At 48.0% G+C, this 15,052-nt stretch overlaps 1 protein-coding gene across 2 annotated transcripts; it reads left to right on the top strand.

The window, feature by feature from the left end:
- The first annotated feature begins 8,562 nt into the window (after positions 1-8,562).
- LOC123052096 (protein ANTI-SILENCING 1) lies at positions 8,563-14,775 on the top strand. Of its 2 annotated transcripts, none has more exons than XM_044475178.1 (11): positions 8,563-8,786; positions 9,729-10,105; positions 10,481-10,649; positions 10,773-11,299; positions 12,123-12,149; positions 12,384-12,476; positions 13,141-13,219; positions 13,307-13,391; positions 13,816-13,930; positions 14,016-14,132; positions 14,222-14,775. In XM_044475178.1, the coding sequence occupies exons 2-11, from the start codon at positions 9,773-9,775 to the stop codon at positions 14,267-14,269; spliced, it is 1,593 nt and encodes a 530-aa protein (XP_044331113.1). In that variant the 5' UTR covers positions 8,563-8,786; positions 9,729-9,772; the 3' UTR covers positions 14,270-14,775. The 2 variants fall into 2 exon arrangements, with proteins under 2 accessions (XP_044331113.1, XP_044331115.1); XM_044475180.1 differs by having other exon boundaries at positions 8,572-8,740; positions 9,725-10,105.
- The last annotated feature ends 277 nt before the right edge of the window (positions 14,776-15,052 follow it).

Here is a 15,052-nt window from a genome sequence, read left to right as displayed (position 1 = left end):
TTGATAATGTGATCGATGAGGCTAATTCGAGGAGTTTATCTCCATGATGAGGCACCACTGCAGCATTGATCACAAGCTGAAAGAAAAATCATTAGGTAAGATGGCATGACTCATTTGAGAAAGCTAGAAGGGAAGGAAAATAATATTGATGATTAATGGAAGGCTAAAAATCAATCAAGGTTGCACCTCATGTCAGTGGATGAAATGCTAGCACTACCACACAATAGTTGAAATGATAGCTAGGAAACAAAACAGAGAAAAAAATATTATTGTGGTAACAACCCCATTCATGAGAAGGTAGCATGCAACAAATGGACATTTTTTTTACAACATTCTATACTCTAGAGGATGGCACCTTCTGGTCTTTCACAGAATTCAACTAAGAATTTTATGCAGTGGAATATCATTTTGAAATTACTTGGCATCCGTAAGCAGCAAAAAACATTTTGAGGAAAAATCTTAGTATTATTATAGATCAAATTGCAAAAAAGAATAAGAACAGAGATAAACAGACCATTCATAGGTTTCCTTCACTGTTTCAAGAACAAACGAAAAACTTGATATATCAACATCATGCACCTAAAATATCACAACTAAAAATATCACAGCTGACCAGGAATGCGAGGACAACAACACTAGTTATGCGCCTCTGTTTTGATTTTATTAACAATACCAGTTTCAAACAAAGTACTCATATAAGCATTTAGGAGGAATCTTGAATATAATTACTATTCGAGCATTGCTAAAGTGATGGATACTCGAAATGTAAAATACAAACTGAATAAGGTATCAACACGGGATTTCTTTTTTAATTAAAGCGTAGTCACAATTACTTATTTAAGGTTCCAAAGCAGAACATTAAGCATATGCACTTAGCCAACTTTCATGTTAGATAGTATCAGCCATTTATACCTTCAAGAAAGTGTAAACAATTATCAAATGTGTCTACCACGCTTAGGAGAACCAGACCGTAGATGAGACTTGAAGTTGAAATGGAGAGAAATATGCTAATGTAGTTTTTTCTTGACTTGAAATCATGCTTGGTGCGCTAATGTAGTACTATTTTTGGAAACAAGCTGACTATTAATGGTTATGTTAAAATTGTCAAGGTAGATGATAATCATGTCCCATGACAACAAAATATTCAGAAGCTCAATTACTCAAATGATTAAATTGGCTCATAAACATTGTGTTGTCTAGGGCATCAGTTGGAATAACAAGGCAATCCTTAAGAGAGAGTTAAGTTTTATCGTTAAACCGCTTTACTGAATTGGGTATGTTTTCTACAAGTGTGGCAACCCTTTTACAACTCCTCTTCTTTTGTTGTTTTGCAGCAACGACATCAGGCCCGATGTACATATCTATTAGCTCTTTAACATGGGGTGCTCTTTCCATGACATCTTTCATGACTTCCTAAGAATGATAGGATAGATAATGTATACATGTAATTTGACATTTTGGGTCAGTTGATAAAACAAAAAAGAACTCAAATAGCAGCAAAGTGAATGCAAGTACACCATGTGGACTGCTAATGTATACATGTAATTTGACATTTTGGGGTACACTAAAAGCTGAATCAATAAACCGGAGATGTTTATTTCTATAAGTTTGGTAAATATCTTGAAACTGTAACCATCTTACCCTATAAATGATTGAACTATCAGGACATTAAACTCATCTGATAGTTGAGACAACATGTACTATACTTTATGAGTGCGACGTTTTGGTGCCCAGGCTCAGATGAGGGCATGAACAGCGCGGCCATAAAATATAGAAAAAAAATCCAAATTCTTTTGTGATGCATTTTGCTTGTAATTTTTTTCTTTTTTTTTCAGTTTGTAATCACGTTACTGTTTACCGGGCTCGTCTGAGCCTGGGCACTGAAGTGGATTATCATATACTTTATATCTTAGTCTTCTTGTGACATCGAACCTGCAGGAAAAGGCATGGCCACGTGTTATTGGTATCTTCGCGATATTAATATGTTTTCTTTGTAAAAAAAAAGGCCGGCAACAGTGGCGGAGACAAGCCTAGGGCAACTAGGGCTATAGCCCTAGGCTTAGTACCAAGATCCCTGGTAATTTCTTTCTACAAAGTACTAACATTTTCAAGAATTTGTGGTTCAAGCTTAACTGGCTGCTAGCTTCGCCACTGGCCGGCAGTATGCGAGTTGCTAGGGACGCCGGTTCAAACAGCCACCCACCGTGCAAGTTAATAGGAGGGTTTTTTTTTTGAGGAAAAGTTAATAGGAGGGTTAGCCTGGCGGAGCGTCGTGGGGACAATTCCGGGCTGTGGCCACCCCTTCCATCAGCGAAAAAAAAAATATTTATAGGATACACGGCACATTTTCGTGGCCCAGGGTGGACTAGGAGGATTGTCAGCGCGTGACGAGGACAGGAGGAGCAGTGGTTCGCCGCCCCATCCCCGTTCCTCTGGTCGCCCCCCATGGTGACTGCTGCCACTTCCAGCTTTTCTTCCTCCTCTAACTTCTCCTCCCCTAGTTCCCTGAGTGGCCAGGTGTTCTTCCTCCTCGGCTCCTCCCCATCTCCACTGGTCCCCTACTCCCCTGACATCTGAGCAACTGCTCGAGTCCCCTCCCAATCCAGCCCCCAAATCCCATCTCCTTACTCTGTATGCTCGCTCTTTTCCCCTAGATCCTTTCTAAAATCAAGCAGAACCAAGTGAGTACCAAGTGGGTCTGTAGGCTGTAACCGGAAATTCGTGGGGGGTGGTGATTTACATTTTGCAAGTTGCAAGCTGGGAGCAACGATTCGAAAAGCTACTGTAACATGTATGCCATATGTTGATTTAAGTTTTTGCAATTCCATCTTCACATGTACTCCCTCCGTTCCTAAATATAAGTCTTTTTAGACATTTCAAATAGAATACAACATATGGATGTATATAGACATATTTTAGAATGTAGATTCATTCATTTTGCTCCGTATGTAGTCACTTGGTCCAATCTCTAGAAAGACTTATATTTAGGAACGGAGGGAGTACATTGCAGACCACCTTTGTTTTTGTATTTTAGATTGTTAGAGTAAGTAGATTACTTCGAGTTAAAGAACAAATGTGGAATTATTATTTTTCAGCTGATAAAATTTGTTTGCACAGTGTAGAGAATGATTTGGTGCATCGATAATTAATTGATCGTGCACTAAGCACATATATATAGGTATAAGGGATGCGACCGGTATTTTGTCTCCTAAGATACACGTACATACAGAGGGAGACAGATACTACAGGTACTGCATACAGAACCCGGACCTACGTACATGTACACATGTTCAACACCCCCCGCAGTCGAAGCGTCGCCGGTGACGCAAAGACTGGACCGAAAGCCCTCGAAAGTCGAGGTGGGTAGTCCCTTCGTCATCACATCGGCGAACTGCTGATCGGTGGGCACATGGAGAACACGAACACGACCAAGTGCGACGTGCTCCCGGACGAAGTGGATGTCGAGCTCAATGTGCTTCGTCCGTCGGTGATGGACAGGGTTGGCAGCGAGGTACACCGCGGAGACGTTATCACAGTAGACGAGCGTCGCCTTGGTGACCTCACATAGCAACTCCTGGAGTAGCTGTCGTAGCCAGGAACACTCCGCGATGGCGTTAGCCATGGCCCGATACTCGGCCTCGGCGCTCGATCGTGAGACCGTGGGTTGTCGTTTAGACGACCACGAAATCAGAGAGGGTCCGAGGTAGACGCAGTAGCCGGAAGTGGAGCGTTGAGTGTCGGGACACCCAGCCCAGTCGGCGTCGGAGTAGGCGACAAGGCTGGTGTCTGGCGAGGCCGTCAGGGTGAGACCCATGGCTGTGGTGCCACGTATGTACCGAAGTATACGTTTCACGAGAGCCCAATGGGTGTCACGAGGAGCATGCATGTGAAGGCACACCTGCTGGACAGCATACTGAATGTCCGGACGCGTCAGTGTGAGGTACTGAAGCACACCGACGATGGAGCGGTAGAAGGGAACGTCGGACGCCGGAGAGCCCTCGACGGCGAACACCTTAGCCTTCGTATCGACAGGCGTGGAAGCAGGCTTGCAGTTAAGCATGCCCGCTCGCTCCAGAAGCTGGTAGGCGTACTTCTGCTGGTGCAGGAAGAAGCCAGTAGCCCGGCGCACTACCTCGATGCCGAGGAAGTAGTGGAGAGCCCCCAAGTCCTTGAGGGCGAACTCTGTGCCGAGGCGAGCTGTGATCTGCTGAAGAAGCGCCGGCGAGGACGCAGTCAGGATGATGTCGTCGACGTACAGTAGGAGGTACGCGGTGGCGGGGCCCTGGTGGTAGACAAACAGGGAGGCATCGGACCGTGTGGACCGGAACCCCTGTTGCTGAAGGAAGGCCGCGATCCGCTGGTACCAGGCCCGAGGTGCCTGCTTCAACCCGTAGAGAGAACGGGAGAGCAAGCACACGTGGTCCGGATAGTCGGTGTCGACGAAACCAGTCGGCTGCTGACAGAACACATGCTCGTCGAGATGGCCATGCAAGAAAGCATTAGACACATCGAGCTGGTGGACAGGCCAAGCGCGAGAAACAGCAAGCTGGAGAACAGCGCGAATCGCGACCGGGGCGAAGGTGTCGGTGAAGTCCACGCCGGCGCGCTGGCGAAAGCCGCCACCACCCAACGCGCCTTGTAGCGCTCGAGAGAACCGTCGGGGCGAGTCTTGTGGCGGAAGACCCACTTGCCAGTGATGACATTGGCACGGGGTGGCCGCAGGACAAGCTGCCACGTACGGTTGCGCTGCAGGGCGTCAAACTCCTCACGCATCGCAGCTAGCCAGTTCGGATCCCGAAGGGCTGCGCGAGCGGAGGTGGGAAGCTGGGACGGCGTCGAGGTAGAAGCCGCGCATGCGTACTCGTTCGATGAGTAGCGCGTGCTGGGACGCAGGGCCCAGTTCGAGCCCGAGTGACCACACCGGCGAGGGGTGCGGCCGCGGCGACGGGAGCCGCCGAGGGAGCCACGGCGACGGGGGCCGCGGCGGGGCCGGCCGAGGGGCCATGGCGACGGGGGCCACGGCGTTAGGGGCCGCGACGGGGGCGGCCGAGGAGGCCGCTGCGTCGGGGGCCGCTGCAGGGGCCGCCGGCGCGGGGAGCGCGGGCAGGGCCGAACCCGGGACGCGGCTGCGCGGTCCACCAGAAGACTCCGAAGGTGATGGTACCTGCTGAAACGGGAACACGGGCTCATCAAAGTACACATGTTGCGAAGTGAAAACGCGGTGGGAGACTGGATCATAGCACCGATAACCTTTGGTGTTGGGAGGATAGCCAAGAAAGATGCAAGGGAGTGACCGGGGCGCGAGTTTGTGAGGAGCAGTGGACGCGGTGCTAGGATAACAGAGACACCCGAAAATGCGAAGACCATCATCAGATGGAACCGCATCGAAGAAGAGCTGGTGAGGGGTGTAGTTCCAGCGGGAACGACAGGGGCGAATGTTAATGAGGAGGCTGGCGGTCACGAGCGCGTCCGGCCAGAACCGAGCAGGCACGTAGGAGTGGAAGAGCAACGTGCGGACACAGTCATTAAGCGTGCGAAGGACGCGCTCGGCGCGACCATTCTGCTGAGACGTGTAGGGGCAGGTGAGGCGAAAGATGGTGCCGTGGGACGCAAGTAAATTGCGGACGGCAACGTTGTCAAACTCCTTGCCGTTGTCAGTTTGCAAGGCGAGAATGGGACGACCGAACTGTGTGGTGACATATGAATAAAAAGCGGTGAGTGTGGCAAGAGCGTCGGACTTGCGACGGAGAGGGAAGGTCCACACATAATGAGTAAAATCATCCAATATCACCAAATAGTATAAGTAGCCCGTGTTGCTAGCAACCGGGGACGTCCAAACATCACTATGCAATAACTGAAACGGAAAGGTGGAAATGTTTGTAGACTCGCTAAAGGGAAGACGAACGTGCTTGCCAAGACGGCAAGCCTCACAAGTGTGATCGTCGACCTTATTACATGAGAAGGAAAAACTCTGAAGAATCTGACGCATAATGGTGGAGTTGGGATGACCGAGACGGGCATGCCAAAGATCGACACTGGCGGCGAAGGCGGCGGGGCGACGGGTGGTGGTGGCGCCGGAGGGATGCACTGGATAAAGCTCGTCCGGGCTATCACATCGGTGGAGCACCATCCGTGTACGGGCGTCCTTCACAGAAAAACCGATATCGTCAAATTCAACAGTTATAGGATTCTCACGAGCAAGGCGACGAACGGAAACAAGATTAGTGACTAAGTCAGGAGACACAAGAACATTAGACATATGCACAGGAGTGGAAGTAGAAGGAAAAGACATATGACCGACGTGAGTAATGGGTAGGGAGGAACCTTTACCAACGGTGATACGGGTGGGAGTATGAACGGGAGTGGCAGATGTGAGGATACCGGGATGAGCAGTCATGTGAGCAGTGGCGCCCGAGTCCATGTACCAGTCACCACCGCCACCATAGGAGCTCGGTGACGGGGCGGAGTGCAGTGCAGCGAGCAAGGCCGGGTCCCACGGCGGCGGCACCTGAGGAGGGTAGCACCCTCCGTAGGCCGGTGCGGGAGCAGCCCCAAAGGCCGGAGCGGCGGCGGCGGCGGCGCCGTAGGCGGGCGCGGCCCCATAGGCCGGCGCAGACCCGTAGGCGGGGGCCGGCGGGGGAGGGGCACCATAGCCGCTGTAGGGAGCGGCGTTCTGCGCGGCGAAGAGGGCCTGGTGACCCGCCGGGCGGGCCCCCCCGGAGCCGGAGCCCGAGGGACCGGCATAGAGTACGCGTGGACGACGTCGGTCCACGGGTTGGTGCCGTACGTCCATGGGGGAGTCACCTGCTGCTGCTGCTGACGAGCCCCCCCCCCCGACGCCTGTTGCTGCTTGCGGCCGCCCCCACGGCGGTTGCCGTGGCGCCTGCCACCCGGCTGCTGGGGGCAGTGGGAGGGGCGGGCGGGAGGGGGAAGTACCCCGGAGGCGTTGGTAGCGGCGGCTGCTGGCGCGGCGCGGGTGGGCGGTCGGTGGAGGGGCGCCGCGGGAGGTGCTGGCGGCGAGGGCGTGGTGCTGCACACGCTTCTTGACCCCTTCATCCTGCGCTCCTCCAACCTCAAGTACGCCACAAACTTGGGGAAGGAGGGCTCCGGCATCAAGGTGAGGTTAGAGGCGGCGTTGTCGAAGTCCTCGTTGAGGCCGGCGGTGAGCGTGCTGAGGAGGAGGTCGTCGTCCACCATGGCTCCAATGTCACGGAGCTCATCCGCCAACGTCTTCAGGCGGCGGCAGTAGTCATCAATGGACTGTTTATCCTGGTGACAGTCAAAAAATTCCTGCTGCAAAAAAACGCGGCGCTGAAGCTTGTTGTCGGTAAAGAGGCCGTTCAGCTTGACCCACAGGGCGCGGGCGTCGTCGCCGGCGCTCACGACGGTGTGGAACAAGTCCTTGGAGATGGTGGTGAAGAACCACCGGATGATCGTGGCGTCGATCGCGGTCCACTCGGCGTCGTCCACCATGGCGCGGAAGTCCACGGTGCCATCCACGTGATCCACGAGATTGTTCTCGCGGAAGAGCAGCGTGAAGTACGTCTTCCACGCGAAGTACGTGGAGTTGGAGTCGTCGAGGATCACGGGGACGCGTGCATGAACGTTGATGTCGCGGATCTCGGCAGGGTCGACGGCGAAGGGGTTGGAGTAGGTGGAGGCGTTGGATGACATGGCGAGGAGATCGTGGGGAGGGAGGCGGCGGCGCGGCTGAGGAGAGGCGGCGCGGCGGCGGGAGGTAGGCGGCGCGGCGGGAAAGGGCGGCGCGGCGTGGAGGGGAAGGCGCGCGGTGGGAAGGCGGCGCGCGGGAAGGAGGGGTGGTGGCGGCGGCTTGGAGCGGCGGCGGCGGCGGCGGGAGATCGCGGCGGCGGCGGCCCGAGGCGGCGGCTAGGGTTAGCGGAAGCTGGAAGATCGACTTGTGATAGATACCATGTAGAGAATGATTTGATGCATCGATAATTAATTGATCGTGCACTAGGCACATATATATAGGTACAAGGGGTGTGACAGATATCTTGTCTCCTAAGATACACGTACATACAGAGGGAGACAGATACTACAGGTACTGCATACAGAACCAGGACCTACGTACATGTACACATGTTCAACACACAGCAATGGGCAGAAACAGAGAAACAACTACGCATTCATTTTTGCTGAATCTTTAGTGAATAACATAGTCCATGGCTATATTTTGTAAACATCTTTTATATATTAATAATATATAGGAGTATATGTGTGTGTACTCTCCAATGATTCTAAATACCTGATACATACATGAGCTTGCACTTTCTTGCTCTTATGTTTTGTTTTGGGTGAAGGGAGAATCGAGTTTTTTTAGAATGGAAGAATAGGAGATTTGTTTTTTTTTGAGGAATCAGAGTTTTTTTTTTTGACACGAGGAATCGGAGTTTTTTTTTAGAGTATGAGGAATCGGGGATGGTCTGCGACAGTGCACTTCCCACGAAATGGGCCTTCATTGTTTTCTGTGGCGCATCGAGTCCAGACAAAGCACCAATGTGAGAGAGCCCTCCAGCCGAGCAAAGCCCCTCTCGCGTCAGACGCCGCGTGGCCTTCTCCCCCTCACCCCCATGGCGCAGCCCTAGCTCGTCCTCGCGACACCTCCACTCCATCGCTAACCTCCCCCTCCCCCTCCCCTGCTATACTTCTCCGGCGCCCTCCTCGCCTGTGGTCCCCGCGAACCTCACCGCCGGCGGCCTCTCCTAGGACCTCACCGCCCCCCGCCCCCCGCTTCTCCCCGGCCGCCCACCCGTCATCTGCACAAGGTAATCTCCCTCCTCCTCCCGCTCCTCCACTCCCTGATACTGCATCCTTGGGAGTCGAATCGCATTGGGCCTCAACTGGTGGAGTCCGACCGCGTAGTTCCGGGACCATCTTTGGCCAGCACCGACCGAAGCAGGGGAGCCCTCTCAGTTCCCCTCGCCAGCTAGTCCGCAGCAGCCCTAGGCGGCGCCCCCATCTCCGGCGGCAGGGCTACTCCGGGCGGCGCCTCGACTCCGGTTCAATTTCCCGTCGTCCGACCCTCCTGCCATTTACCCTCGAGGTTTCTGTTTTTTTAGACAAACTCGAGGTTTCTGTTTGTCTTCGTCTGGTTCAGTTTCTGTAACCCTAGGTTTGTCTTGGATGGGGACCGATCGAGTTAGAAGGAATAATGTTGTGCGCTTTCTTCCTGTGCCCTCCTGGTTTAGGTATTTTTCTGCAAGGATCGTTCATGAATTTTGGGGGTTGTTTAAATCGTCTTTGGGCTGCAGCATTTGTTATGCTCAGAACTCTGTAGTGTGCATTTTGTGTTTTGGGAATGATTCTTTTGGTGTTTGTATGCCGTTTTCTCAAGTTCTCATAGCATCAGGATGATGTTTTTCTGTAATGTATGTGTGAAGTATGAACACTGCACATTTCTTGTGATATGGTGTGTGGGCGCCATTCTGGTTAGCTTAAAAAAAAGCTGATGCACCCCCCCCCCCCCCCCCAAGGGAAATATACAGTCTTCCTTAGAGTGGACAATAAATGGACTGCTTGAGAGTTGATTATAGACATTGTGCCATAGCTGATTAACTAAAACGGTTAAGAATTTTGTGTTTACTGTTTATGGTTAAAATTGAAAGGACTAAGAATTCAGGAGTTATATGTGGTGATACTATGATTTTTAGATGTTTTGATGCTGCTTAATTTATTAAGATCTGATCTACCGGTTTTTATCTTTCTAGGCCTATGGTAAGGGCAAATTGAGCTGCAAGTGGCCATTATCAGAATGGGTGAAAGTAACGAGAATATCCAGTTTTCGTGGGGAAAGAAGAGAGCAAAAGGTGGTGCCAAGATGGATACACAGTTCTATGGTTCCTTCACATTTGACAATGTGAAGTACTCACTGTATGACTGTGTATATCTTTTTAAAAATGGTGAATCTGAACCATACATTGGAAAGATAGTAAAGATATGGCAGCAAAATGAAGCTAAGAAAGTAAAGATTCTTTGGTTTTTCACCCCGGATGAGATCAGAAATTTTTTAAGAGGCCCCGTGGCGGAGAATGAGATATTTCTTGCTTCTGGTGATGGCACTGGCCTTGCCGATATCAACCCACTGGTAGTTTGTTCCTTCCTTACTCACATATTTGCATTTTTTAATTGGATTGATCCACATCAGAAATGCAATTTGAATTTATAATCTTCCTGTATAAAAGGCGTGCTAACAATATGCAAGGAGCAACAGTTTGATTACCACTTTTGGAAGTATATTTGGCAATACTAGACAGAACAAAAGCCTGAATGAGCTGGATCCGGCTTGGTTGCTCATTTGCAAAACTGAGCAGAACCAGCTTGGTCAGTAGAAAGGGGCAACAAGCTAGTTGGGGTCAACAATTACATTTTTTCGAAGCTAGCTGGGCGCATCATTGTTAATTCAGTTCATTTCTGACCTTTCTTACAGGTAAAATGTTCTAATAGCGATTTTTTATTGCAGGAATCTATTGCTGGTAAATGCACTGTTGTTTGCATTTCAAAGGATGAAAGGAATCGCCAGCCTACCCCAAAGGAACAAACGGTCGCTGATTATATCTTCTATAGGTTTTTTGATGTTGGAAACTGCACACTTTCTGAGCAAGTACCTGAGAAAATTGCAGGGCTGGAAGGTCAGCAATGGATGTCAATTTTGTTCATGCATTACATCACATTAAATATTTCGTTTAAGCAGTACATTATACACACACATATAATGGGCACGTACATCTCTAACTACCCTCCTTCTGATGCAGTCAACGTGCTGCTTAATCCTAAAGATGAGCAAGTTATATGTTACCCGGATCAGGATGTGCAAGGCATGGATCAGAAGGTGGGTGCAGGTCTGGTTGCACCCCTTCCGCAATCAGCGGTTAAGATGGATGAAATTCCTGTTGCACCCCTTCCGCAATCAGCTGCTAAGATGGAGGATGAAATTCCTGTTGCTGCAGTTCCCCTTTCCCAGTCAGTGGCCATTTCTCTTCCCCCATCAGTCAAAGAGGTGGATAAAGCTCAGGTTGCTGCTGTTCCTCTTCCCCTAGCAGTTGAGGAGGATGTTCCCAAACCCACACAAAAAGTTTTCAAACGTACAGAGAGTACACAGAAAGTTCTCTCTGATAAGATGCCTTCAAAGAAGTTGAAATTATCTCAAGATCTCACAACGAAGAATATGCCTTCAAAGAAGTTGAAACTATCTCAAGATCTTACAACGCAAAGTATGGCCCCAGTTCCTGACGTGAAAGTTCGCTCTGTTCCTTCGGCGCAACAAACAACAAGGCAGGCTGTAAGTTTTCTGAATTAGTAAATAGCTGTTGGTGACATATTTCAGAGTGATAAATATAATGCGAAAAAATGGACATGTTATAAACATGAAAAACACAGTGTCAGTGTCACCTTTTGTATTCTTTTATTCTTTACCCCGAGCAGTTACTATGTGTTTGCTCGTGGACATGTAAACTGGATGCATGCTCAGTGAAACGAAAAACACGTTGATTGCTATCCAACTCCAACGTATCATAATTTAACGCACATAAAAGGATAAGGTATATTTTGGTTCCTTTTCAGAGAAATAGTAACTTTACTTTAGGCTGTGGTGTGCTTGGAACATTTTAGTTGACAAATTTAAACCAGACCATATGCCAAAGACACAACACTGGCCTACTCTACTGAAAATTAATAATTCAATGCCATAAAGCAGTCCCTTGAATGGTGAACTGCCACCATGCACTAGAGCAGGTATTTTGGGGCTGTGCCCTTTTCGAACTTACCACCTGAAGTATTATTTACATGTTCAGCTATATTTCTTAAGCATTAGTAGATTGAATCTTGGGCACATATAATCGTTTATTTGTACACAGCAAGTAAAGGGGTCTCAAATTTCTCAATTATTTTGATTTATGGACTGTTCTTTATTTGGCAGAATATTACGTGCTTTTGATAGAGATTTGACCGGTGCTATTTACGAGTAGGTTTGACTTGATAGATCATGCACAAAATGCTGTCGTTTACAGTTTGCTACTATCATGTTTACTTTCGTGTGCTAATACACAGTTTGCTACTATCATGTTTACTTTCGTGTGCTAATACACCTTTATGTTATTTAACAGGACAGAAGCAAATGGTTCAAACCACAGGTGAGTGATCTTTTCTTTGCTGTATAGTCGCTTGTATATATGTTGTTGTTGTTATGAAGTATATGTTATATCTGCAGTCTTCACTTGATAAATCGTTTCATCAAATTAGCATAGTACTAAGATGTAGCCTTTGATTTTCAGTTCTATGTTATTGTCTATTGAATGAAATCATGCTTTGGCTTTCAGTTATATATATGTCATAAACTCACAATCTATATTAAATGTAATTTGCAGCCATGGCATGGAAAACTAGCACAAGCTGATAAGGAGGGGAGGCTGGTGTATATTCAGAATCTTGACATACGGTTTGGAGCTTCTGAAATAGTGGTACTATGACTATCTTCTTTTTCTGTATTTGGTTGTCATGAAGCCCGAGCTGCTTCTAGTTCTCTAATTGTGTTCCTGGCCTAGAAGGATCATCTACTTGTCTTCTTGAATAGCTTAAGCTTTCTGTTCTGTAGGCCGTGTTTGGCATTGATGTGGATTATGACGATACAGCTTTTCCAACTGACTCTTTCCTATTATTTTGGTTTGGCTAAACCAACTCTTTCCTGCCCCCATTACTATTTTCCGCAGCAGATTATCATAAACAAGTCACCACAGCACAATCCAGCAACCACAATCTGAGCTTTACACAGCTGTGTACACTGATTTCTGCCTGCTTAACTTCTACAGTCTCTTACAAAATGTCTCCTGAGTTTGTGAAAAAGGAACTATGTGCTTCTGCTCAAGAAAGCAATAAATAAATAAATATGTTTTTTATTCGATAACAAGTAGCAGCACAGAGAAGTTGAAACTGTTGGGGCATGAAAAAGTTGATTAACTCTGTGCATATCCATCTCTTTTTCTCAAGGATCTTCGTCCACCCTATTCAGTACTCATTCTACTCGTGCTTTGTTTAGTCTTCATGTTCTTTTCACATGTTATCTGCTCCTCTCGTGTATCGCACCATCAATTTAGTGAACATATCTTATTACGATCATGTTTGCAGGAACTTATTCGTGAGGCACTACAACTATCTTGTACTGCTAAGCCTATTAACCACCCGACCTACGATGATCCTAACAATGGTGAGTGAACTTCTACACAAATACTAACATGTTCCATGTAACCTTATCCAACGCAGTTTAAATAAAATGCCTTTTTCTAACTTGTAGGAAAAGCATATGTTGTATTCAATTCTAGAAATATTGCTGATGAAGCTGTTATGAAAATCAATTCAGGCTTGGTTGTGGGTGGAAGGTAACTCACTCTATTGTGTCAATACTTGTTGGAATGATGAAATGTACTTTACTTCGTATTCAGTGCTGGCATGTAATAAATTTCATACCAAGCGTCGCTACTGTTTGTTATGTTCCAGTTTCACATGATGGCACCTCAGTTCAAACCAACTGCAAAAACACCGGTCGGAACTAACAGAGCTTTATATTAACCAATTGCTTCTGCGATGAGCACCAATTTATGTGTTTTACTAGTTCTTTAGTTGGCAAATCAGACAGGGATTGTGCATGTGCAACATTGCAATTGCTGGTTACACAGTTTGTATGTGACTGCCACTTTGCACTGCTCAGTATAAAGTATATAGTTCTAGTATGAATTAGTAATCTTCTAGTTTGGTCTTCTTTTGCTAACTGCTGGTACTTCTGATTAATTGTATTTCTTGCAGACCCCTTTACTGCAGCAAAGGGTTACTTAAGGTCCCAAAACCAGCTTCAGGAGCTCTGGTTGGGCACTTAACCATCAGTAATCAGAAAATGAACCCAAGACAACGAGAAGAGCAGGTCTCGATGGTGTCCTATAATTAATCCCGTCGCAGTTTCTCGTTTTCTGTACATGATATCAATGCAACTGTTGTTATTTCCGCAGAAGAAGGCAGTGTCAACATCACATTGTTCTCAACCCAATACAATAGAATATGACCTGGCCTTGGACTGGATGCTTGTCCGAGAAAAGCAAGCAATGAAGTTCAGTATACTTCATAAGGTAAATGCTGCTTCCTACGTACTCTCTGTACTTGCGTGGGTTCTGTAAGTTGAGACCTTAATTTTTGCATGTGCAACATCGTTTTGCAGAGGCACGCAGGTGAGAGGAAGTCGTTTGCAGCAAAGATGGAGAAGTAAGTAGCTTCTTTGGAGTCGCTTAACCAAAATGGAATGGGAACCGGCCAGATGGAGTTGTCAACTATCATCCCTTGGAGCTTGGTGTGTTGTTCACCCGAAGCAACACTTGGAAGTTTTTGTCGCTGTGGCAACCTTATATGTGCGATGGTTTATGTTTGGCTTCGACTGATTGAATTCCGAGGTGGGACTAACTGCAACGTAGGATGTTCTTTCTTTAAGGAGGGAAATGTATAGGGGTGGGAATTATGAGGACATTAGCTTCAGGAATCAGAGTAGTGGGAAATTTCTCATGACATGCCTTCAGGAATCAGAGTAGTGCCGTAGAAGCAAGTAGCCCTTTGCAGCAAGCCGGAGGCGGTTTTAGCTTAACAGTAAGCCAGCCAGCGTAGTAACGGTGCCCATCTGCTGCTGCGTGTTTTTGGATAGCAAATTATGAACTACAGTATGTATGTTCGGAAAGTTCACGGCTTGGCCATCTTTTCTGCTAAATGTACCGCATTCTTGAATGGCCCCACTTGAGTCTGCTACCAGTTGTGTTCGATGATGATTCATCTCTGTTAGTGGCGCCTTTTAATTGACCGGCGCCTTTGAATGAACGGTAAAGCTTAGGGGCCGTTCGGAATCACTCCGCTCTGTAACTCCGCCGCGGAGCGGAGCGGCAACCAGTTCAATTTTAGCGAGCGGCGAAAGGGGTGCTCCGCCCGCTCTGCTCCCTGGCGGAGGAGCAGAGGATTCCCGAACACAGCCAAAGTATGACGCACCCTCGGTTGTGTTGGACGTGTG

Source organism: Triticum aestivum, chromosome 2D, assembly GCF_018294505.1.
Source record: "Triticum aestivum cultivar Chinese Spring chromosome 2D, IWGSC CS RefSeq v2.1, whole genome shotgun sequence".
In the NCBI taxonomy this organism is placed as follows: domain Eukaryota; kingdom Viridiplantae; phylum Streptophyta; class Magnoliopsida; order Poales; family Poaceae; genus Triticum; species Triticum aestivum.
This window is presented reverse-complemented; position numbering and strand designations above follow the sequence as displayed.

Bases quoted from the DNA above. Each gene is read 5' to 3' on its own strand.
- LOC123052096 (XM_044475178.1), top strand. From the start codon at position 9,773: ATGGGTGAAAGTAACGAGAATATCCAGTTTTCGTGGGGAAAGAAGAGA. The intron at 11,300-12,122 runs GTAAGTTTTCTG...GTTATTTAACAG, and splicing joins AACAAACAACAAGGCAGGCT to GACAGAAGCAAATGGTTCAA. The intron at 13,392-13,815 runs GTAACTCACTCT...TATTTCTTGCAG, and splicing joins GGCTTGGTTGTGGGTGGAAG to ACCCCTTTACTGCAGCAAAG.